The sequence below is a fragment of the Sprattus sprattus genome (assembly GCF_963457725.1).
Source record: "Sprattus sprattus genome assembly, chromosome: 2".
NCBI classification, from domain to species: domain Eukaryota; kingdom Metazoa; phylum Chordata; class Actinopteri; order Clupeiformes; family Clupeidae; genus Sprattus; species Sprattus sprattus.
The window spans coordinates 5773992-5797405 of record NC_137921.1 but is presented as its reverse complement, the minus strand read 5'-3'; the positions used below and the strand labels follow the sequence as shown (position 1 = coordinate 5797405).

The window sequence follows — 23414 nt, the reverse complement described above, 5'->3', positions numbered from 1 at the left end:
ACCCTGTTGCACTGACCCCCACCATCATGAAGTGCTTCGAGAGGATGGTTCTGGCTCACCTCAAAACAGTGACCCCCACCATCATGAAGTGCTTCGAGAGGATAATCCTGGCTCACCTCAAATCCTGCTTACCACCCACACTGGGCCCCTTCCAATTCGCCTACCAATGCAATGGATCTACATGGTTTTTTTTTTCCTCTTCTATGCACTCGTTAACTTTTTTTAGTTTCTTTTTTTTAAGTTGTAGCCAATACTTTACTTATGCACCCAGAACAAACCACAGTGATATACTGTACATTAAGTCTCACCAAAATGTATCATTTTATTATTTATGCATACAATTGTATGTGTAGTTTATAGTTTACATGGGTTTGTTGTATAGAGTAGTTGATTTTTATGTTAAAATCAGATGGATTATTAAAGGTATTTGTAAAATAAGAAAACATTTTTTTAAACAATATTCTCTTTAATCTCCATCTCTGTGTGAGAGGAAAAAATCAACCAGGTTTTTTATCCTTCTTGAGGTGGTGGTATGATCCATGGCCAGCCCCATAGTTGAGATGGTGGTATGATCCAGGGCCAGCCCCATGGTTGAGGTGGTGGTATGATCCAGGGCAGGCCCCATAGTTGAGATGGTGGTATGATCCAGGGCCGGCCCCATGGTTGAGGTGGTGGTATGATCCAGGGCCAGCCCCATGGTTGAGGTGGTGGTATGATCCAGGGGTGGCCCCATAGTGCAGACGCACCCAGGCCCTGTGTTTGGAGGGCCAAACATTGAAATTATATCACAGGAATCATGGCGTTTACACAACCTCTCTGTCTTGACCAGATTCAGAGCCTTCAGAAATGATATCACAGGAATCATGACCTTTACACAACCTCTCTGTCACGTCCAGATTCAGAGCCTTCAGAAATGATATCACGGGAATCATGTCCTTCATACAAGCCCTCTGTCTTGTCCAGAGTTCAGAGCTTCCAGGCAGGGGCTGGAAGCATTAGTTGAACGATCCAACTGAAGTTTTTTGTGTCTAATCCAGTAGGTCAGTTGCTAAATGGCGCATTCTCTTTAAAATACCTAATTGCCATTGGCCAGTTCATAATGAAGCCCATAATCTTTTTGATATGTGTCCGAAAGATACTTTGTAAATTAACTTGTCTTGTCTGACTTTGTCTGACTTTTTGTTTTGTTTTGTTTTCCGATCCCCCTCCACCATGCTGTACCAGTATTAGCTTTTTTGCACTGACTGATATAGAAACGCTGAACAAAGTAGTGTCACAAATGAAGCCGTCTACATGCCCTCTTGATCCCATTCCCACCAAATTTTTTAAGACCATCTCTGACTCTGTGTCTAAGGACATTCTAGCCATTATTAACTGTTCCTTGCTTACAGGTGTTTTCCCATCAGAACTTAAAACTGCCCAGGTGAGACCACTGTTGAAAAAAAGCAGTTTAGACTCTTCTGTTCTAAACAACTATAAACCAATCTCCAACCTTCCTTTTCTTTGCAAAATCCTAGAAAAATTGTCTTTAAACAGTGAAATATTTTTCTAGATGCTAATTGTGTCTTTGACACTTTTCAATCTGGTTTTCGATCCTATCATAGCACAGAAACGGCATTAGTCAAGGTTGTTAATGATCTCAGGATTAATGCTGACTCCAAAAAGCTATCTGTCCTGGCCCTTCTGGATCTTAGTGCAGCCTTTGATACTGTTGATCATGATATCCTTATTGACAGACTTGAAAATTGGGTTGGTCTCGCTGGTCCAGTCCTAAACTGGTTTAGGACCTATCTAACAGGCAGGGAATACTTTGTTGCCCTCGGAGACCACAGCTCCAAAAACATTTCTATGACCTGTGGGGTCCCTCAAGGATCCATTTTAGGGCCCTTACTTTTCAGTCTTTACATGCTACCCCTTGGTAGTGTAATAAGGAGGCACAACATTGACTATCATAGTTACGCGGATGACACCCAGCTCTATATTTCTGTAACACCCAACAACTACAGCTCTATTGATTGCTTGGTAAATTGCATTTCTGATATAAATGTATGGATGTCACAAAACTTTCTCCAGCTCAACCAAGATAAAACAGAGGTATTAGTCATTGGTGAAAGAAATTAAAGAGATAAACTATCTGCACATTTAAAAACACTAGCACTTAACACCAAGCACCAAGCCAGAAACCTAGGTGTCATATTAGACTCAGATCTCAATTTTGAAACCCACATCAAAAATATAATTAAAACATCTTTTTATCACTTAAGAAACATTGCTAAGGTGCAACCGTTTCTCGCTCAGGCTGACACCGAAAGACTGATGCACGCGTTTATCACAAGCAGGCTATGTAACTCTCTTTTGTCTGGTCTACCAAAAAAAGCCATTAGTCAACTACAAACAATACAGAATGCAGCAGCGCGAGTCCTCACTAAAACAAGACGGAGAGCGCACATCACAGTCTATAAATCACTCCATAGTCAAGCACCTGAATATATAACAGACATGCTCTCAAGGTACACACCCAGTAGAACCCTGAGGTCCTCCGGCACTGATCCCCTAATAGTACCAAAAGCCAGGACTAAGAGACATGGGAGAGCAGCTTTTAGCTTCTATGCCCCCAGCCTTTGGAATACTCTGCCAGATTACCTAAGAATGGCTGAAACGGTTGATACATTTAAACATACACTCAAGACATACTTCTTTGATCTGGCTCATCACTCACTGTAAAAATGTATTAATTTAACATATTTGAAACATTTATTTATTTACGAATCCGTGTCTCTTTACAAGTGTTTGTAACCCCCAATTAAGTACCGCTACATAAAATGTGTTTCCTGTTTGCCGAGTGGATGCATGTACGGCCCCGGCAAACAGAACACAACAGAAAACAAAATGCCCTGTTGTCATGTGATGCCCTGTTGACATGTGATGCCCTGTTGACATGTGATGTCCTGTTGACATGCGTTATGTGATGCCCTGTTGTCATGTGATGCCCTGTTGTCATGTGATGCCCTGTTATCATGTAAAATGTATCTATTTTACATTTATGGAACGTTTACTTATTTATCTATCTATGTCTCTACAAGTATTTGTAACCCCCCCCCCCCTTTATTTCCCTTCTTTCCTACTGTGAGGCGCATTGTGTTACCTTTGTGTATGAAATGCGCCGAACAAATAAAGTTTGATTTGATTTGATTTGATTTGACTTACAATTAAGGTTTGTTTGTGTGTGCGCACCTACAAACATGTGTACAAAAATGGTTTCATAACATTACTGTATCTTTTTAATAAGAGGCTTACCTTGACAAGTGGTTCATCTCAACACTCATTACAGTAACTTCAATTAACTTCCATACACTTCAATACAGAGGTTTATACAGATAAGCATGAGCAAAGGTCAATAAAGGTAAGTATAAAGGCAGACATTTAAGTAAAAAGTAAAATGCATAAGAGCAAGTCACTAATTGGAGACAAAATGAAAGCAGTTTTTTTCATGACAGCAAAAAGAGAATGACAATTTTTTGATATTTACATGGGAGTGACATGTAAAAACCTGGACATTGGATAAAAACTTACACACTGGACATTGGGTAAAAACCTACACACTGGATAAAAACCTACACATTGGACACTGGATAAAACCTAGACACTGGACACTGGATAAAACCCTGGACATTGGACACCAGATTTTCTTACTTTTTGGCGTCATTCTGGCAGGCGACTGGGGTGTGGATGATCATAGGAGGGTCTTTATTACCATGAGGGTTAAAGATAGGGTAGATTGTGCAATTGAAATGTGCATGTTTGAATGAATAGAGTAGATCCCAGTGGCCTGCATTATAAAAGGAGACCAACCCATCCTCATAATCCACAAACACCCCAACCCTTTCAAGCTCATTTAATGGCTTAAGAGGAATAGAGCTATCATCTGAGGTCTGAAACTCGTTCCAGTTAATTTGCCATATTGTCCAGTAACCATTCTCTGGGTTTTCTTTAATTGACCCTTTTCTATTAATGGACTCTCTGGTTACTCCTAATGTCCAGCCTTTCTTCCCCTTGACCTGAACCTCATAGTAAAATCTACCAGAGGAGAATCCCTGTGTACCCAAGACAAGTACCCAAGGCTGTATCAAACCGCTTTGGGTTGGCAGGGAGATTCAATTTAGTACTGCTAACTTTCAGTTGTTTCCCATCTGCAGACAGGATAAGATAAGGATTAGCCGTTTCAGGGTCCAGGGTCACATCCACTGCAGGAGAGAAGGGACGTTTTTTTTACTAGCATACATTTTCTGAAATATTTATCACACACACTCCATCTTCTACCCAAAAGGCAATCAATATCAAGACAATGTCTTTCTAGAAAAAAAAAAGACTTACCAGCATACTGTTTAACATCCTTTTCTGAGAATAAAAAGAGGACAAAATGATCATTGTGATCACCTAAAGTCTGTCTCTATATTTTTTGTACATTCAACTACATGCTCTGTTATTAGCATCTGAAAGGCCATGCTATCAGTTAATGACTGCAGTCAGGCGGATTCCTGAAAACCTCTGCCTAACAGACTCTGACTTTTCTGGCGGGTGGAATAAGGGCTCACTGAGTTCTTTGAAAGTAAAATTCTGATTTCCTTTTCATCAAAAACGGTGACAGAAAAATATGTCTATATCAGAAAAATATGAGTCTCTGAAATGAGAGTTTACTTTCTACCACTAGACCGTCTGATATGACTTTGAATGTCATTGTCCAATCAGGTAACAGCCAGGCAGTCAAGGCAAAAGTTGTGCTTCAAATGGCCCCGCCCCTTCTGGGTGATTTGGGGTGAAGTGAATTTCGCCCCAGACCTCTCCCATTGACTCCCATGTTAAATCCATTTTGTTCACAAAACGGAGGGCTCGCCCCTCCATGTCGTGTCATAAGTAATGGACGTAAAAGCCAATAAGGACGTCACACGGCTTCGACAGAGGCATGTCAAGATGGCACCTGTTCAATACAACAACTCCATCCGCTCTTTGACAGAAACTTCTTTTTAGTCAGCGTACTAATGAAGATAAATTGACCAAAAAAACTATTAGGACTTCCTAGACCAAATGTAGCCAGTCAACAGGTTTCTACAAAGGGAGGAAAATTGTAACGAAAGAAAATCGTGGTCGTGAAGTGGCTAACGCGGTCTGTATTTCTATATACCACTGTCACTTTTCATAGGTTTCACAGTGTGAACTAACTATGAATAACTAACTATGAGTGACTTGTTTTGCTTTTGTTAGCCAATACTTTCAAGATCAGTCAATACATTTAGTTGGTTTTGGCTTAGGTTGCCCCCTTCTTTATGTTTTTAGTGGACATCTCATGTGTCCTGTTCAGCTATGTTGCATTATACAACATTTGAGACATGTAGATAATGAAAAAGTGGGTTATTTAATGTGGAACCACATCATGTTTGCTTATGAAGGTTCCTGAATGTAACTTTCTTCCATAGCGTTCCACCTGTTACTTTATACTCTAGCTATGTAGAAAGAGGGGAAATATTACTGTTGGTTGCTGCCAATAGTGGACAAAAAGGTATTGCTGTATGAGTAAATCGGCTAACTTAATGTACCTACTGAATGGGTCGCCTTAATCATTATCAAAAAAATTGCCACCCCTGAGAATTTTGATATCAAGCATTGAACGTCACTGAGTCTGTTGCATTGTTACAAGGCGTGTTGTTTTGGCTGTAGGTCAAGACACAGAAAGCAATGGGTTTCCTAGCTTTGAAATGTTGCATCAGATGTGTTATTACAGTTGCAGACCACAATGATTGGATACTGGGTTACGTTATTGTGTGAATTTGTGATTTCATTGATGAGATGCGTTTGTGTTTGAATTCAGTGAGTAAGTAGGTTTATGTGTAGTTTTATTGACGAGTCTAATGCTGCCCATACAGACTTTCTTGTGCTCCAACCGGCTTTCCGTGTCAGAGATGCCAATGGTCTCCACTACCCAACAAGACCATAATAGTGAGTGCTATGTGCTGAAGTCCCTTCACTTTTTTCAGGAAACACATTTATACCCTGACTATTCGAGTATAGTTCCAGTCAAACACTTATAGTCATCAAATATCCTCTCACCTAGTTTGCAAAGACGCTCCTGCAGACTGCTGAAATCCGACTGACGCTGGTTTCTCTCTGCCATGGTTTTGGCAAACAGTCCAGCGATGACCACCAACAGCAGAACACACAGCAGCCCCACGAGTGCCAGAGTCAACCTCTTCCACACTGAGGAGGAAACATTGGATTCATGTGTAAAAACATTCACAGAAAAAATGCTTCTGTGAGATTTTGCATGTAACCTTGGATGAATGTGTCTGTTAAGGTTAGGTATCACAAAGGTAGGTAAACAAATTCACTGAGAATCACGTAGAAACCACATTTACCATGATATCCCTTCACCTCTCTAGGTTTTTGTACACCAACATCGTCATATTCTCCATCGTTAGGGTGACGGTGTAAGTCTTGATATATACCTTCAGATAGTTCCATTGTCCTCTAGTATTTTTCACAGATTACCTGTCCAGACTGGAATATGGTCAGTTCTGTTATTATGTTATCATGTGTGTTTGCAGAGTGAAACCGGCAGTCTTGTATCACACGGATGATGTTGAAATCTTTTCAAAGTGGTGAAACAGGAAGTAACAGTTCAGCATTATATGTGTATTTGTGTCTTCTTCCAAATATGGCTCAGATCATTTTTAATTTAGTATACTGTGCATTCCTGTGACATTTCCTAGAATATTAGCTTAACCGCATGTGTTCCATTCGTGGAACTTGTCTGTGATGGAATAAAAACTAACCCTATCATGAAGCATAAAAACATGGAGGTCCATCACTTAAGATTAATGTCACCCACTTGTGTGTGCATGTGTGTATATGTGTTAGAAAAAGGACTACAGCAGACCATTAATGTATGACTGGTTTCTGCCTAACTGGAAACAATGCAAGATTAAAGAGGAATACCGGAAATAAATCAAATGAATTTTCTCTTCCAACAGAGTGCTTTTCACACAAAGCTATTCTAGTGAGGCACAAGACCACCCTGTCTGTATTTGTCCCATTTCACTCCCATTTCTGACATGCATGTCTTAATCTGCTACTCTCTAAAAGGCAGACCATCTCAATTCTGGCTTCACCGCTTCCGGGCCGCTTTCCTGCACCCCTGCCAGAAAATGCGGACCTCTCATGAAGCCACAAGGATATTGCAGTTTGTAAGAAATGAAGAAAGTTTCTTTGTTTCTGATGCAGCAATCTTTATTCCAGTAAAGTGCAGTAACGGTTGTGTAGTTTCCAATGATGGTCAAAAGCGTTTCTCTTTTTAATCTGAATATTTTACTCTCCTATATGAAGCAATATTAAAAAGAAGAAGAATTTCTAATTAAACAGTTTGTTAATCAAGGCAGTTTCTTGCGACTGGCGACTTGACATCACATAATCATTACTAAACTAACGAGAAAACTCTCACACAGTACTTCCTGCACATCAAAATAAAGGATTCTAATTTCACATTAAAACGCCTACAAATTCACATCAAATTACCATCAATAGGTAACAGATTCTCCCATATTTACTGTCAATAATGTAAATAGAGCATTTTAACATTTCTATTAGCTTATCTTAAACTAAAAAACATAAACCATGTAAGTGTACCCTTTACTTCAAATAATGAATGAATCTATCTTTTATAAACGAATCTTCAATTAACAATAATTCACAACAGTAACGAAGCACGTGGAACATACTCCGGATCCAGCGGTGTAGGTCTGAACAACAAGCATCTCCAATTATTGTATATACTGTTTTAAGACACCTCCTAGGAATGTAAATGAGCTAGGCTTGTAATGCCAACTGTTCTGGCAACCTTATGTTGTTCTGTATGATAATCAGGTTTCTCTGACCTGCTGACTGAGATGGTTCTCAATTGCCTACCCCTATTCCCATACTATTGTGGCCCTTAGGTAGGCCTATCACCAGACTACGCCACCCCTTGAGGTACACTGGAAGAGCAAGGGGAACTCTGTCACAATAATGGTCCCACACAGGTTCTTTTTTAGGAAATACAAAAGATACATTTTATTCTTGGTTGTCGATAAAACAAGGTGTCGCGTTGGTCATCAATACATAAATACAAGACAATACATTAAATAGAATTCATGGGAGATGACCAAGCCATTGGGTAAAATCCAGAGCCACTGCCACTGAGAGAATTGCCGACGGGAATCCTGCTTTATTTATTGGTGGCACCAATAAATAAAGATTGTTGTTGTTTACGATTTTCTATCAGTTCCCACCACACAACGACGTCTCATCTTTGCTCCTTGAATGTCGATATGTAATGGTATGGAGTTATTGAAACTTACTACTTGTAAAAAAGACTAGAAATTGAATGTTTATTTTTGCCTCGAAAGTTGCACTGGATGCCTTTAACGTCGGCGTAAGCCTTAGCAAGCGAATTGTTTACTGGCACACTGTCAATCATCGAGGCGCCCACGTTTTATACACTCCAGGTGTGTTGGTGGTCGGCAACCCAGTGGGAGAGGGGTGAATCCCCCTTCTGTAAAGTTCAGGTGCTGGGATGTCTGAGTAGAGTCGTGCCTTAGTCGTTCGGCTTTGATTCAGGCCTACCACAGCCTGTGTTCTACAAAATAAATAAAGATAAATTGGTATCGGCACATCAGTGTGAATGGCTGCCTTTAGTGTCTCCATCAACATCAATTGATATTTATATGTTACATGTACTTAGTCGAAGCAAACAGACCCCTCATTGAAGTAGTCTAACCATTAATATTAACTGATGGAGCAACCCATTTCTCCACTTATTATCACAAATTGGAACTGTCATTATTTTAGCCTCTAAAATGGGATTCAAGATATTAAAACATGATTCCTAACAGTGTGGATCGATTCTATGCCATAGGGCAGTGGTTTTCAAACTTGTTCTGTCATTCCCCGCTTTGAAAAAAGGGGCCTTTTCAAGCCCCAACTGTCCCTCATCGCTCCATTAAAATAGTAGGCCAAGCTTCTAAATCTTTATCAATAACAAATAACATCAGTTCAAAAGTACAGAAAATTAATAACAAATAACATCGTTCAGAAATAGACAAAATTTAAATGCAATGTGTGAATCTTTGCATTTAATGGGCTGAGTTCCAAAAATAAAGAAAAAAGGCCAACTATGCGATCAATGTTAGGCCATGCTTAAAAATGACTAAATGCAATGTAATATAATTGAAATTTTCCATTTTCTTTTAGGCTGATTTTTTGGTGGATCACCTCTCTTATTTACTTTTTTTTTTACATTAAGTCAAAACGTATTACTTCACATTCTGTTTCTATTTCTATTTAGTTCTTGAATTTGTTTAACTACAAGTAGCCTATTTAACATAGTCCCGTTTTTTAAATATCACTACTATAAATCCGCAGCTGTCTAACTTTCCACAAACACCTTCCGCCATTTTTGCAGTTAAGACTGAAATCACCTCGCCCAGTAGGAGTAGCTACATCATCCACCGAAATGTAATGGCATCTCATAACAAGATGTTGTTAGAAGATGTTGTCGCTATAGTCAGAGTGGATGCTGATATCCCTATAGTTACAGTGGTCCAGTGTTTGGACGAGTCACGTGGGCTTCTGAAAATAAAATATGAAATGTGTTGGCTGTAGTAGTTGTTGTTGGTATTATTTGTGTCCCTATTTACATTTTGTTGTATTGTGCAAATCATGGAAATATGATGGAAGACGTTTCTCTACTCGTGGGAAATAACTATCTCGTGGGTAGTTTAGCCAGGTGCAGCGTGAAGTTATGCAACATCATGACATGTTCCGTTTCTGTGTAGTGACATCACCAGCGCCATATTATAGTGCTGCTGCTATTTTGTCAGAGACGCTGTTAGCAGCCTGTTTTCTAGAGAATTCAGGAGGAATAAGCCTAGCAGCAATAGGATCAAGATCATGGAAATCGACACACTTCTAGGAGCTTTTAACGGTGGGTGTATGTAGCTCTTTAGTTCAAGGGGAGAATTTGATCCAGTGAGATTTCATTTTTTTTTTTAGCTAGCTGTTAGCTATCTCTAACTTCGCTATCCATCAAGGGGTGCATCGAGATCTTAGCCCATTGCTATCCAGTTTACACGTACGATGCTAGTCATACACATCCACAAGCTAATATTAGCTATCTAGCAAGCCAACTAACTGGACTCAGACTCGTTGTTTTTTTTCTACCGCTCTGGTTGAGCAGAGATCACCGAAAAAAAGTTTCTACAATAAATGAAAATCAGTTTTAGTACGAAAAGTTGTAAAAACATCTCAGCCATAATGAGCACTAGTTTAGAGTATACGTAGTTATCTAGTTGACGGATAATCAACTATCTAATTGTAGCTGATAGCTAAGTGTGTAGGAGAGCAGTGAAGTATTGCTAGCTGGCTATCATTGAAGTAAATGAACATGCTGTGACTAGCTATCAACTAGCTTGCTGGGTCCAGCTATCAGCTAGCTAATTCACCGGCATGATGGCGATTTTGAATTAACTATGCCGATTATGCGTTATTTTATAGTAAACTGAGGAACACAAATTGCTTAAGATGGCATTGGGATGGTCTTGATTTGATTTCAATGTTTGTGCAATGTTTAAAAAGTTATGTTACGTTAAGTAAATCAGGTTAGCTAGCCAGCTTGCTAACTTGTCTAGCGTTAGCCATGTCTAAAATGATGCAAAGGCGATGTTTTATTCTCGCCAATCATATAATATGGATATTAAATATATACAAAATTAAATATGTTAATAACATAAAATGTTTTAAATTCATAATGGGGACATAAGTTAACAGTATGTATATTAGCTACCGAGCTATAACGTATAACATGTATGCAAACTATCAGCTAATTTAGCTTGGTTACCAAGTGCTACTTAGCCGCATTGTGTTTGTTTTGTACTGGCCTGTCATCTTATCTTTCTTCAATTAAACCCCACACACAGTCAACCATGTGTTCATGGTTTCATGCAATTGCAGAATAGAAGTGTCCTATGTCAGTGTTGGAATAACATGGTGAGCAAAAAAAAACGATGACTTAGTGGAGTTACTTAGTCAAGCCACATGTTCTCAGCTGTTATATTGTTTTGACTCTCTCTGACCTTAGATTTCGAAAAGAAAGGGAAGAAGGAGACCTGCCCCATGTTGGATCAGTTTCTGTGTCACATTGCCAAAACAGGAGATGCATTGTGAGTACGGTTTTACTTTACTGTAGACCCTGTATAGGGCCAATAGTTTTCCGCGTCAAAAAAAAGCAAATTCCGTGTCACGTTTTTGGTAATTCCGTGATTCCGCGTCAAAAAAATAAAAACAGCCGTATAATGCCTTTCTGCACGTTAACTGTATGAAAAACTCTGTTGATAGTGATGTTGCCTAGCAACGCTGTTTGCTTGCGTGCAGCACCCACAGTTAAGATACTGTCGAGTTCAGTTTGTCGCTAAGTAGTTGACCATACTGTGCCTTATACATTTCCAATGCTTAAATCATCATTGTTCGACCTGTATGTGAGGCATTATGTGCATACTTAATGAAAGTAAGGGTTTTCATGAAGTTGCTTCTGTAATAAATCGTGTATTAAATACCAAATTTTGGGCTACCTGCTCGTGCTATTAGTAGTGATTAGCATGATGCTAAGCGGAGATTTAGCTATGTTCTGTTCTTATGTTGATACGCTGTAATAAAGATGGGTTCAATCCTGTTAAGATTTCGACTGGATGAGCTATGAATGAGATCCATGTTGCCTAGTGTAATGTCCACTATTGTATGTATCTAGTAATATTAGTTGTGTAATTGTTATTGTGTAGCATAACTCATGGTAATGTAATTCAGTGCAGTGCTAATTAGACCCCATAAATTAGACTGCTTGGTAACTGAATAATACGTGCCCTTCTTAGATTGTTGTTTGCCAGCCATCAACACAACAGAAGACTTAACATTTTTAGTTTTTAATGCGATTGGGAAGATGAGCAAATTAACGTGACTACCGTTGAAAAGGGGGGCGTGGCCGGAGCAGAGTTCAGCGCAGACGTGACATTTTCTGACCGCTTTTGTTCTTTAATTAATGTTTGTTCATTGTTGCGATCGTTGTTGTGTTTATTTGAAAGAAATTCAGTCTTACAGGGTAAAATACAGGGGGTTTTGGGCGATTTTGATGCACAAAATTATGTTTCCGTTTGAAAAGTTGCAATTCCGTTTTCAGTGGTCCATTCCGTTTCAGATGGGCCATTCCGCGTATTCCGTCCGTTTTCCGTTTTCGCGGAAAACTATTGGCCCTACCTGTAAGAAAGATTTGATACATTGTGAAGGAGGGTTTGTTTCTTTTCTGAGAATGCATAGTTGTGTTATGTGAATGTGCTTAAACGGATAGTACTTCTAACAGTTTGTTGTCAGTGATGTTTTTGTTGTTGTTGTTTTTTCTTTTTTCCCCTTTCCCCTTCCTCCGATCTAAACCGTTCATAAACTCACCAAGATGAGCATGTTTTCCCCCTGGTTTTGACAATGTTGCCATTTTATATCTGTTTCCAGGATACAGTGGTCTCAGATAAAAAGCTACTTCCTCTTCAAGCTGGAGAAGGTGATGGATGACTTCCGCACGTCGTCTCCAGAGCAACGGGGCCCAGCCAATCCCAATGTGGAGTACATTCCCTATGATGAGATGAAGGAGAGGATACTGAAGATTGTGGATGGATATAAGGGGTGAGTGTAGTACTTTGGCCCTGGAGAACATGGATCTTCCTCTCTCTCCTGGTTTGCTGTTATTATGTACTGCCAATTGGGAGAGAGACTGGATCATAGTATGTACGGCAACTGTTCACTTCTTAAATTCATGTATGTATGTGATCATTGGTTTGCCATTGGCTGGAGTGTTATAGAAATCATTATAAACAGGGATTAAATGGTCAAGAAGAACCTCGAAAATGTAAATTTCTAGTCCTGGAGAAGTTTGGGGAACATTTTTGAAAAGTCATGGAAGCTTGCTTCACAAATACCTGTATATTAGAGTTTATGTGGTTCAGTTAAATCGGCGTAGAAAAATCTATATTGGAAAAATTGTAGGGTAACGTCATGCTCTGGCCTGAGTTGGCGTTTGTACTCTGAGGATATGTATATTTGTGCAATGCCAGGAAAATAATAAAGTCTGACTCCACTTTGACAAGTATAAAGCCTGGGGTTGAGAGACCAGGACCCGGGATGTGCAAAATCTGAACTGTGCAGTAAAACGTTCAGCATTTTGAACATGGGAGAGACAGTGTTAGCCAGCCATGCTAAGGGATCTAAGCACCAGGCTGCTGCTTCGTGCGAATCGGCTCTCAACCCCCATAACCACCTTTTCAGCCCGGTGGATTTGTCTTATTATTGTATTGTACACAGTCATGTCAGAGGTGTGTGTGTGTGTGTGTGTGTGTGTGTGTGTGTGTGTGCGTGTGTGCGTGCGTGCGTGCATGAACTCTGTATAACACATATGTTACACATGTGACACCCAAAAAGGCATTGAGGCATGACATGTGTTTGTTTGTCCATCATTCTCTTAAAACAGTCAACGTCTTTGGCACTAGAAATCTTTATGAAATCGTTAATTACAGTCTGTGGAGCACCACAATATGGGTGTCATATTTCTGCTCAAGGTTTCTTCCTGTTAAAAGGGAGTTTGCCGTAGTCACCCACGATGTTGCTCTAGGGTGGGGTTCAAGGCGTTAGACCTTTTGAGCTGTTGTTGGCGCCAGCCTATTTAAAAGATTGAATTGAACTTTAATGTTGCCTACCGATACTAAATTATCTTGGAAGTCACAACTGACATTCAGTCTGAATTTAGTGGGATTAGGACTAAATATAGATTAAATGTTTGAAATGATTTGTTATATTGATGAATAAAAATGCAGAATGTGTATTTGTGGTTAGTTGGTTGTATTTGCTGAGAATATAAGAAGTTTGAATTGAATATGAACAAAGAGATAATCATGAAAAGCACAAGGAGTGGTACACTGTTGAATCCTTCTTTCCTTTTTGGAATGTTTAGATCCCAGTGGCTCTTCCTCAGTCAAAGAATGAACCATAATTAGGTTCAAACAAAAGTGAGCGGAAGATTTCACGTATTTGGGTGATATACGTAGGGGCCCTGCTTATCCTTTTGTCTTCTGTCATGGGTGATTGTCTATGTGATTGTGTGGGTGTGTGAGAAGGTGAATCCCCCCACCCCCTTCTCAACGCTTCGCACTCATGCCAGAATGGGGTCTGACTCGCTTTGCTCCTCAAGAGCGAGAGAGACATCGAACACACACGCACACACACACGCGCTTATATGTCCATCCATAGACTCTGGATAATTCATGTCCCACATCAAGCCCCCTTTTCATACTGCTATGGACATTTGAACTAAAGTGAGGGTTGGCTTGAGTTCTGATTTGCCACCTGACTCTTGCATTATATGGTTGTAACACTGTTTTCCCACAGTATCACAGAAAACACTTTGAACACAATTGTCACTATTCCCCCCCCCCGTTTATGATGCTCACCCTCCATGGCATGCAGTGTGGTACCCATTATTTCATGTCCCATATAAAACTCTGGTTACTGTATACCTGTTACTCTCACTTCCTCACTCATCTCTCCAGCCCTGCTCCCCCAATGCAGAATCGCTCACCGCTCAAGAGCAGTATTTCTCCACGTCCCACAGGGGAGGGAGAAGAGACTTGTCCTAAGGACTGTTGGATGTTCAGTTTGTAATGGATGTGTGCTAAGAATGTATGTTGTTGAGTTAAGATGAGTTTAGTGTGTGAGGGTCTGATTGGACCAATAGGGCCCAAGGGGGCTGTATTATTTAAAGGGTGCCTCATTTCTTCAGAGGGGGGTGTCCGAGAAGGAGTGCTTGCCTGCTGTGGGGTTAAGTAAGTACTGCATAGGCTGTGTTGCTAGTTCTGAGAAATGAGTACTTGTAGTTTTTATATATTTTTGTTTTGTTTGCATGTTTGGGGTCTTTGGCCCGATCCCCTGGTAAAATAGATTATTATATAAAAAAAAATGTTACTAAAAAAACAAACAAACAAAAAGAACATCGCCTGCACCTTCCCCCAACACATTTACCCCTTCCCCTCCTTGGTCCCTCACAGGGTGATTGTGTGAGTCGGTTGTATATTTAAGCAATATAGCACGAGTTTCGAGTGGGGTGGGTAAGGGAATTTATTGTACTATATTGCTTTTATAAAACAATTCTATAGTCAACCAATTAACATTTCAACACAAAGTTATTGATTACATCTTTTTTATTTCGCCATTGTTTCTCCGCAACTAAAAATAGTTCCATAGTCAACGTCTTGGTTTGGAATTATAACAACTTTGAATTAACGGTTATCATCAACGCGCTATCAGAATGTTTCATCGCGGAGTGATTTATTATTAGCTGTGAAAAGTCCCCGTTGGGTTGTTCTGGGATAATCCAACGCATGGAACGTCTGTCGTCCAATCAGAAACAGCTAAATAACGCGATAGAACCCAAATTGTTTTATAAAGTCTCTCATTTGTTTTCAGGATCCCCTTCACAATCCAGCGGTTATGTGAACTCCTTACTGAGCCGAAGAGGAACTACACCGGGACAGACAAGTTCCTACGAGGCGTGGAGAAGGTAAGCACACACACATATACTTGTTGTATCAGCTCACACACATATACTTGTTGTATCAGCACACTAGGGCTGCCGCGATTAGTCGATGTGGTCGACGGTAAAAATACGTCGGCATCAATAATTTAAGTCGATGCATCTTTTTTTTATTTTATGACTTTACCTTTTCAATTTCTAAAACGCTTCAGTTCAGTATAACGAATGTGCGTCTTCCGTATCACTACGTAATTGCTGCGTGCCTGACGTCAGTCTTTTTTGGCACCAGTCATTGGTCGCCTTCAGTCAACGCTTCAGTTTTTGAAAAATCATGGACGCAGCAGTGTCCGACCATAGACATGAATAGATACATGTCTATGAGTCCGACTTGGTGGGGAAAGAGACGGAATATACACGTTTCCAAAGACCAAAGGCTTCAAAAGTATGGGAGTTTTTCAAACAAGCACCTAACAAAAGGGTGGTTTGTGCACTCTGCAAAGTGTCGATGGCTTATAACAGCAGCACCACCGCTATGCGCGAACACCTCAAACGAAAACATACAGGCGCCGTTGTGGACGATGGACCGCCAGAAAAGCCACCGTAGTATTGTCTATTCATGTTTATTAAATTGCCGTAAGTTTAAATATCTTTTGTCATTGTAGCTGCTAAATACACGCATTATTAAAGCCATAAAGTGGTCTGCCTGCGACCTTAGAATTTCCATTGAATACGTTTTTACGTTTTAAATAACAGAAAATGTGTAGGCTTGATCTGGGCTTATTCTACGTTGATTGACAGTGCCAGTGTTTGTTCGTGCTTGTTGAGAATGTACTGTATCGCAATATTTTATTTCTGCCATTATTTGAAGCACATTTGTGTGGGGGATGCCTTTAATACAATAGAGGTTTAATAGAAAGAACATTTCTTTTGGAGTTGTGCTGCTGACTTATAACAAGTCCTCTTTTTTATTTTATTTTTTTTATCATGTTGGGAGTTGCTAGTTCAAACTTGCAGTTTTGCACTTTAATATGTCAGCCTTTGTTTACATTTTGTTTTGTGCTGCATTATGTAAAAATAAAATGAATGAACTGAGCTGATGGTGAATTATTATTATTTTATTTTTTTGGGGAGGAAAATGAATCGTTTAGATTAATCGACTAATCAATAAAATAGTCTATAGATTAATCGATAGAAAAATAGTCGTTAGTGGCAGCCCTACAGCACACACACATATACTTGTTGTATCAGCTCACACACATATAGTTCCTACGAGGCGTGGAGAAGGTAAGCACGGCCCTCACACACTAAAAATAAAAAATAAAAACATTTTGTTTAATTACGTTTAGCTTACACAGGCTCTGTGATATATGGACAGCTCTGTGATATATGGACAGTATGGCTCTGTGATATATGGACGAAATCCTGTCTGTTATCAGCTCACACACATATACTTGTTGTATTAGCTCACACACATATACTTGCTGTATTAGATCACACACATATACTTGTTGCTCCTCAATTGTGAGTCACTTTGGATCAAAGGGGTCTGCCAAATGAATTAATGTGAGAGTACTTTTAAATATCGGTTGTCTCTCTCTCTCTCCTTTCAGAACGTGATGGTGGTCAGCTGTATATACCCAAGCTCTGAGTGAGTACCCTTTAATGATGGGCTCTTCAGTTGTTTTGAGCTCTCTCAGATTGCTGCAAGTCACAGCTATTATTCAATTTGATTTATTCAATTTGTTTTATATAGCGGCAAAAGGCTTTTGTGCAAAAGATATGCATTCCATTTCCAGTGCAAACAAAAGAGGAAGTACGACAGGAAACACGTGTGAACCATAAACACTTTTTTGTTTTGTTTTACATGTGAAGTGCGAGTCACGCTGAAATTAATCTTTGTTTTTGAAGGAAAAATGGGTCTAGCAACCTGAGCAGAATGAACGGGGTGATGCTGTCTGCGACTACCTCTGTTTACACAGACAGGTGAGGGAGAATCTCCAAACCATTACCACCAAGGATGTCAGCGTCAAACCTGACCTTTCACCTACCCCTATGCACACTGGGAGAAACGGTTTTGCAATCAGAGTGGTGCCTAAGAAAAAGACTCACATCAAGTACAAAGTGATTTAGTGAATGCAGTTCCTCAGCGATGCAACAATACACAGACTAATGGAACTGGCCATTTTGGTTGGAATTGAACTGTTCACATTGTTACATATTTCCTCCCCCGTCTGTCTTTTTCGTTCTCTTTTGGTGTCCTCTCTCTAAGGAATGTAAATGGGCCTGCCACCCCACGCAACCTGAACAGACCCTCTCTGAAGTTCTCTTTGTCGAGTCGAGTGGCCGCCACAAACGGCCTCCCGGACAGCACCGACAGCCAGGACTCGCCCACAGAGTCGGCAGAGAAGGCCCTCAGGTACGTCCGTCCGTCCAGCACGCCCACAACGTCTGCACACTCGCTCACCAGAAATAAACAACCCGCCTCTGGGCCCACAACCTCACCCTCCCTGCCTACGTGTGCCTAAAGCGAAATGTATAGTACTCCGAGCCCTCTCTCCGAGCACCTTGGAACGCCTCTCAGATTTTTTTACCGTTCTCTCCGAACCCTCTCCGAGGTGTTGTCGTGCACCTACTCATTTTTTAACTAACTCCCCGTACGGGAACCTCTCCGAGATGCTCGGAGGGAGGGCTTGGAGTAGCATAAATTTAGCTTAAGAGTGCTGTCTGCGATTCTGATCCCCGTTTGGGTCAAATACAGCAAACTACTCCACAGGGTCATCTAGCTGCCCATTCTGTGTTGGGGGGGGGGGGGGTGGGGGAGGGAGGAGGAGGAGGGTTGTAATTTGATTGAATGTTGAACTCAATTATCAACAACCTTTCACCAGAATGGCGGATGCAGCCTCAGTGCTCTTCCAGTTGTCGGCCTCTCGTGCCAAAAGCACTTGACTGGCTGCATGTTCACGGCAGAGTGAAGTGGTTGTGCTCTGCTCTCGTCCTTGCTCTGGCAAGTGGATTTTAGCAGGTGCTTATGATGTGGCCAGTGTGAGATGCCTGCCTGCCTAGTATCAAATAGGTGAGAAGCAATAGGGACCATGTTGCCGAGAGACCATTAGCTGGGGTGGTCTGGGAATTCTCCTGAAAATGGAATGAAATTGATACAAATTTCATTAAATGATTCTATTTTATATGACGTTAAAAAAATGGAAAAAAGGGGGATGGGAGGAGAAAGGGAGATGAACAAATGCAGAGATAAAATTCAGAGTGTGTGTGTGTGTCACTATCTATAACAGTCACTAGTCACTAGGGCTCAATTCCATTTCCATGTGATTTCTTCTTCCTTAGTGATTCGTCGTCATCATCGTCATCGTCGTCGTCATCCTCCTCGTCGGAGGCGGACTCGTCCCACAGCAGCCCGATGAAGAATAAGCACCTCCAGGAGGACGACGAAGACGACGACAGCACCGTGGCCGAGAGACAGGAGGCCAAGCGACTCAAGTTCGACAAGGAGGAATTGGAGGAGGACGAGGAGGAGGAGGAAGAGGAGGAGGAGAACGATGAAGAGGTGGACGAATACGAAGAGGGAAAGTTCTCGCCGGATCCCATAGCGCCCCAGAGCTCTTCCAACGAGCCAGAGTCGTCCACGGACGTCGCCAAGGCAACGACAGAGACCAAACCAAAGGAGGAGCCTGTCTCCGAAGGTAAAAAAAAATCTCTGACCCTATTTGATTGAGTCGATAGGGTTACGGCGAACCAATATGATCTTCAGGATGGCCTTACTGTCAGTAACTCCGAACGCCAGCTTTGATTGTGTAACCATAAAGTTTCACTGATGAAAGTTGAAAGCCGGTTCTTTCTGATGGTACCAGAACATTTGCAGGCATAATGTCTATGCTGTAGGGCAGACATTTCGGATCTCTTTTAACAAATAAACCTAAATGACAAATAAATTCATTGCTATAAAGAAATGGATGACGGGCTGTGATTAGTTTTGACCTTTGTTATGAATAACTTTACCTTCATAAAATAAGCATTCCTACAAGAATTTCATAATCATTTGAGTATTGATGTTGTTTTTCTTTTTTATACGGATCATAAAAATGCTTATAATTTGGGCTTCATTGTCACTGTAGTGTAGTAAGGCATGGGTGTGAATAAAGATACTGAGGCCAAATCCAGAGGCATAAGTGCTAACTGTCTCTCCTCTCCTCTAACGTGTCTGATCCCTCTCTCCTCTCCTCTCCTCTCCTCTAACGTGTCTGATCCCTCTCTCCACTCCTCTCCTCTCCTCTAACGTGTCTGATCCCTCTCTCCTCTCCTCTAACGTGTCTGATCCCTCTCTCCTCTCCTCTAACGTGTCTGATCCCTCTCTCCTCTCCTCTCTCTTCTAACGTGTCTGATCCCTCTCTCCTCTCCTCTCCTCTAACGTGTCTGATCCCTCTCTCCTCTCCTCTAACGTGTCTGATCCCTCTCTCCACTCATCTAACGTGTCTGATCCCTCTCTCCTCTCCTCTCCTCTAACGTGTCTGATCCCTCTCTCCTCTCCTCTCCTCTAACGTGTCTGATCCCTCTCTCCTCTCCTCTCCTCTCCTCTCCTCTCCTCTAACGTGTCTGATCCCTCTCTCCTCTCCTCTCCTCTAATGTGTCTGATCCCTCTCTCCTCTCCTCTAACGTGTCTGATCCCTCTCTCCTCTCCTCTAACGTGTCTGATCCCCCTCTCCTCTCCTCTCCTCTAACGTGTCTGATCCCTCTCTCCTCTCCTCTAACGTGTCTGATCCCTCCCTCTCTCCTCTCCTCTAACGTGTCTGATCCCTCTCTCCTCTCCTCTCCTCTAACGTGTCTGATCCCTCTCTCCTCTCCTCTCCTCTAACGTGTCTGATCCCCCTCTCCTCTCCTCTCCTCTAACGTGTCTGATCCCTCTCTCCTCTCCTCTAACGTGTCTGATCCCTCCCTCTCTCCTCTCCTCTAACGTGTCTGATCCCTCTCTCCTCTCCTCTCCTCTAACGTGTCTGATCCCTCTCTCCTCTCCTCTCCTCTAACGTGTCTGATCCCTCTCTCCTCTCCCCTCCTCTAACGTGTCTGATCCCTCTCTCCTCTCCTCTCCTCTAACGTGTCTGATCCCTCTCTCCTCTCCTCTCCTCTCCTCTAACGTGTCTGATCCCTCCCTCTCTCCTCTCCTCTAACGTGTCTGATCCCTCTCTCCTCTCCTCTAACGTGTCTGATCCCTCTCTCCTCTCCTCTCCACTCCTCTAACGTGTCTGATCCCTCTCTCCTCTCCTCTCCTCTAACGTGTCTGATCCCTCTCTCCTCTCCTCTAACGTGTCTGATCCCTCTCTCCTCTCCTCTAACGTGTCTGATCCCTCTCTCCTCTCCTCTAACGTGTCTGATCCCTCTCTCCTCTCTAACGTGTCTGATCCCTCTCTCCTCTCCTCTCCTCTAACGTGTCTGATCCCTCTCTCCTCTCCTCTCCTCTAACGTGTCTGATCCCTCTCTCCTCTCCTCTAACGTGTCTGATCCCTCTCTCCTCTCCTCTAACGTGTCTGATCCCTCTCTCCTCTCCTCTCCTCTAACGTGTCTGATCCCTCTCTCCTCTCCTCTCCTCTAACGTGTCTGATCCCTCTCTCCTCTCCTCTAACGTGTCTGATCCCTCTCTCCTCTCCTCTCCTCTAACGTGTCTGATCCCTCTCTCCTCTCCTCTCCTCTAACGTGTCTGATCCCTCTCTCCACTCCTCTCCTCTAACGTGTCTGATCCCTCTCTCCTCTCCTCTAACGTGTCTGATCCCTCTCTCCTCTCCTCTCCTCTAACGTGTCTGATCCCTCTCTCCTCTCCCCTCCTCTAACGTGTCTGATCCCTCCCTCTCTCCACTCCTCTAACGTGTCTGATCGCTCTCTCCTCTCCTCTAACGTGTCTGATCCCTCCCTCCACAGAGCCGTCCAGCACACAGACCGAGCCCCTGGAGAGTGCAGACAGCAAATCGGAGAGGGAAGCCTCCGCCGGGCCCGCCCACAGCCAGAAGAACGGCGGCGAACGGGACCAATCGGAGAAGCCGGCTCCAGCCGCCCCGGGGTCGTCGGAGGAGCGGGCGGAGAGCACCGACCCCGTCAGCAGCAGCAGCAGCGGCGAGGAGGAGACCCCCGGGGAGGACTCGGCGGCCCGCGCTAACCCCCGCAGCCCAGCAGAGGGCAGTGTGAGCGTGAGCGTGGTGGGGAGCAGCGTGGACAGTTCAGAGACGCCCGCCGAGGAGGAGCACATGGAGGAGGACTAGCGGGGGGGGCGGGACCAGCACCAGACGCCAGACGCCCTCTGCTCACACTGTAAAGGCAGCCAGACGTCTAATCTGTCTAACCAGTGGACCACTTAGCAGCAAACCCCTACCCCCCCCCCCCCAACCCCACCCAATGAGATGAGATGGGGGGGGGTCGGAGGATGGGGGGGGGGGCTATTCTTGTGGCTATGCAGAGGGACCTGCCTCTGGTTCCCACACACACAAACAGAGATTGTTTCCTTTAGTTTTGGAATAGTTTTGTTTTGGAAGCCCTTGGTGTAAATATGAAGCCTTTCTTCCCCCCCCCCCCCCCCCCCGCGGCTATGACGTCCCAGTTGAGACCACTAACCCACACGCTTGAAAACAAACTGGAGTGGGAATGTCTTTTCAATATCATGCTTCACTGCAAGCGATCGTTCTTTTTTTTTTTCATGTGTTTGTGTCCCAACAGTTCCGTCAGCTGGAGGCTAATGCCTTTTTCCTGTCCTTAATGGGGAACAAGGAAGTGCGCTCCACTTCCCTACGGTGTCCAAGGTGTCCTCCAGTCCTCGGGCAGTGAAAAAAAAAAAAAAAACATTCCAGAAGTGCTCTGTCCAAATACTGCCCTCTGCTGGACGATACCAGCTTGTGCCACAAAAATTCTCTGTCCACCCCATACCACCCTGTCCCCCAAAACTAAAACTAAAAAACTAAAACCAAACTAAAAAAAAGCTTCACCCTACCCCCCACCCCTCATGGGATCATACCTGTGATTTATTCATTTTATTTTTTTAATTATTCTTTTAATTTTTATTGTTTGAAATAATAGTACATTTTAGTTTTTCATACGTGACAACCGGGCAAAACAGAGAGAGAGATCCTGATTAGCCGACAGTGCCCGTGTTAGGGAGACTTGCCAGTGTCTCGTGCTCTCTATTCTAAGTGCAGTCCTTCACTATCAAGAAGTATCCTAATTTAACCTCTGATCTGGTTTCTATTTTGTTTTTAGATGTATTCTGGTCATCATGCCATTACTGAATCATGTGAAATGCATCATTGTTTGGTTCCGGCATTAGTGTCAAATGAATTCTTTAACGTTGATTCCCCTCATTCATGTTTTTATTTTGCATCGACTCTCTGTTTAGTCTGCGTTGCTTCTTTTACCCATTTCTGCAACTCCTTTTTGATATTTAGAATTTTTAAATTTCTGTAAAGTAGATTTTGTAGATTGTAATACATGTCCACTGCTTTTTTGTCGAGGTTTAAAAACAAAAATGGTTCAAAAGATTTCTCTGTAAATTGAATGTTTGGGCTTTCAATACAGTATTCATAAAAAGCAATAAATGTTGACATTTGAGATTTGACTGTCTCGTGTGTGTGTGGTCAGACTTGAGGCAATAATAAATAGACCCAAAATGCATTTGCTGTGTGTGAAGAGGGGGGTGAGCCGAAGTCTCAAATCCATCAGGGCCAGGTGTGGACTAGCATGTTTCAACAGCCAACGGTTTGAAGTATTCCAGGAT

At 42.3% G+C, this 23414-nt stretch overlaps 1 protein-coding gene across 2 annotated transcripts; it reads left to right on the top strand.

The window, feature by feature from the left end:
- Positions 1 to 9891: 9891 nt before the first annotated feature.
- ppp4r2a (protein phosphatase 4, regulatory subunit 2a) lies at positions 9892 to 23129 on the top strand. 2 transcript variants are annotated; one of them, XM_080832429.1, is made up of 10 exons: positions 9892 to 10012; positions 11165 to 11246; positions 12583 to 12753; positions 15583 to 15676; positions 17260 to 17297; positions 17403 to 17462; positions 17558 to 17632; positions 17919 to 18065; positions 18992 to 19347; positions 21575 to 23129. In XM_080832429.1, the coding sequence occupies exons 1-10, from the start codon at positions 9979 to 9981 to the stop codon at positions 21910 to 21912; spliced, it is 1395 nt and encodes a 464-aa protein (XP_080688555.1). In that variant the 5' UTR covers positions 9892 to 9978; the 3' UTR covers positions 21913 to 23129. The 2 variants fall into 2 exon arrangements, with proteins under 2 accessions (XP_080688555.1, XP_080688556.1); XM_080832430.1 differs by lacking the exon at positions 17403 to 17462.
- The last annotated feature ends 285 nt before the right edge of the window (positions 23130 to 23414 follow it).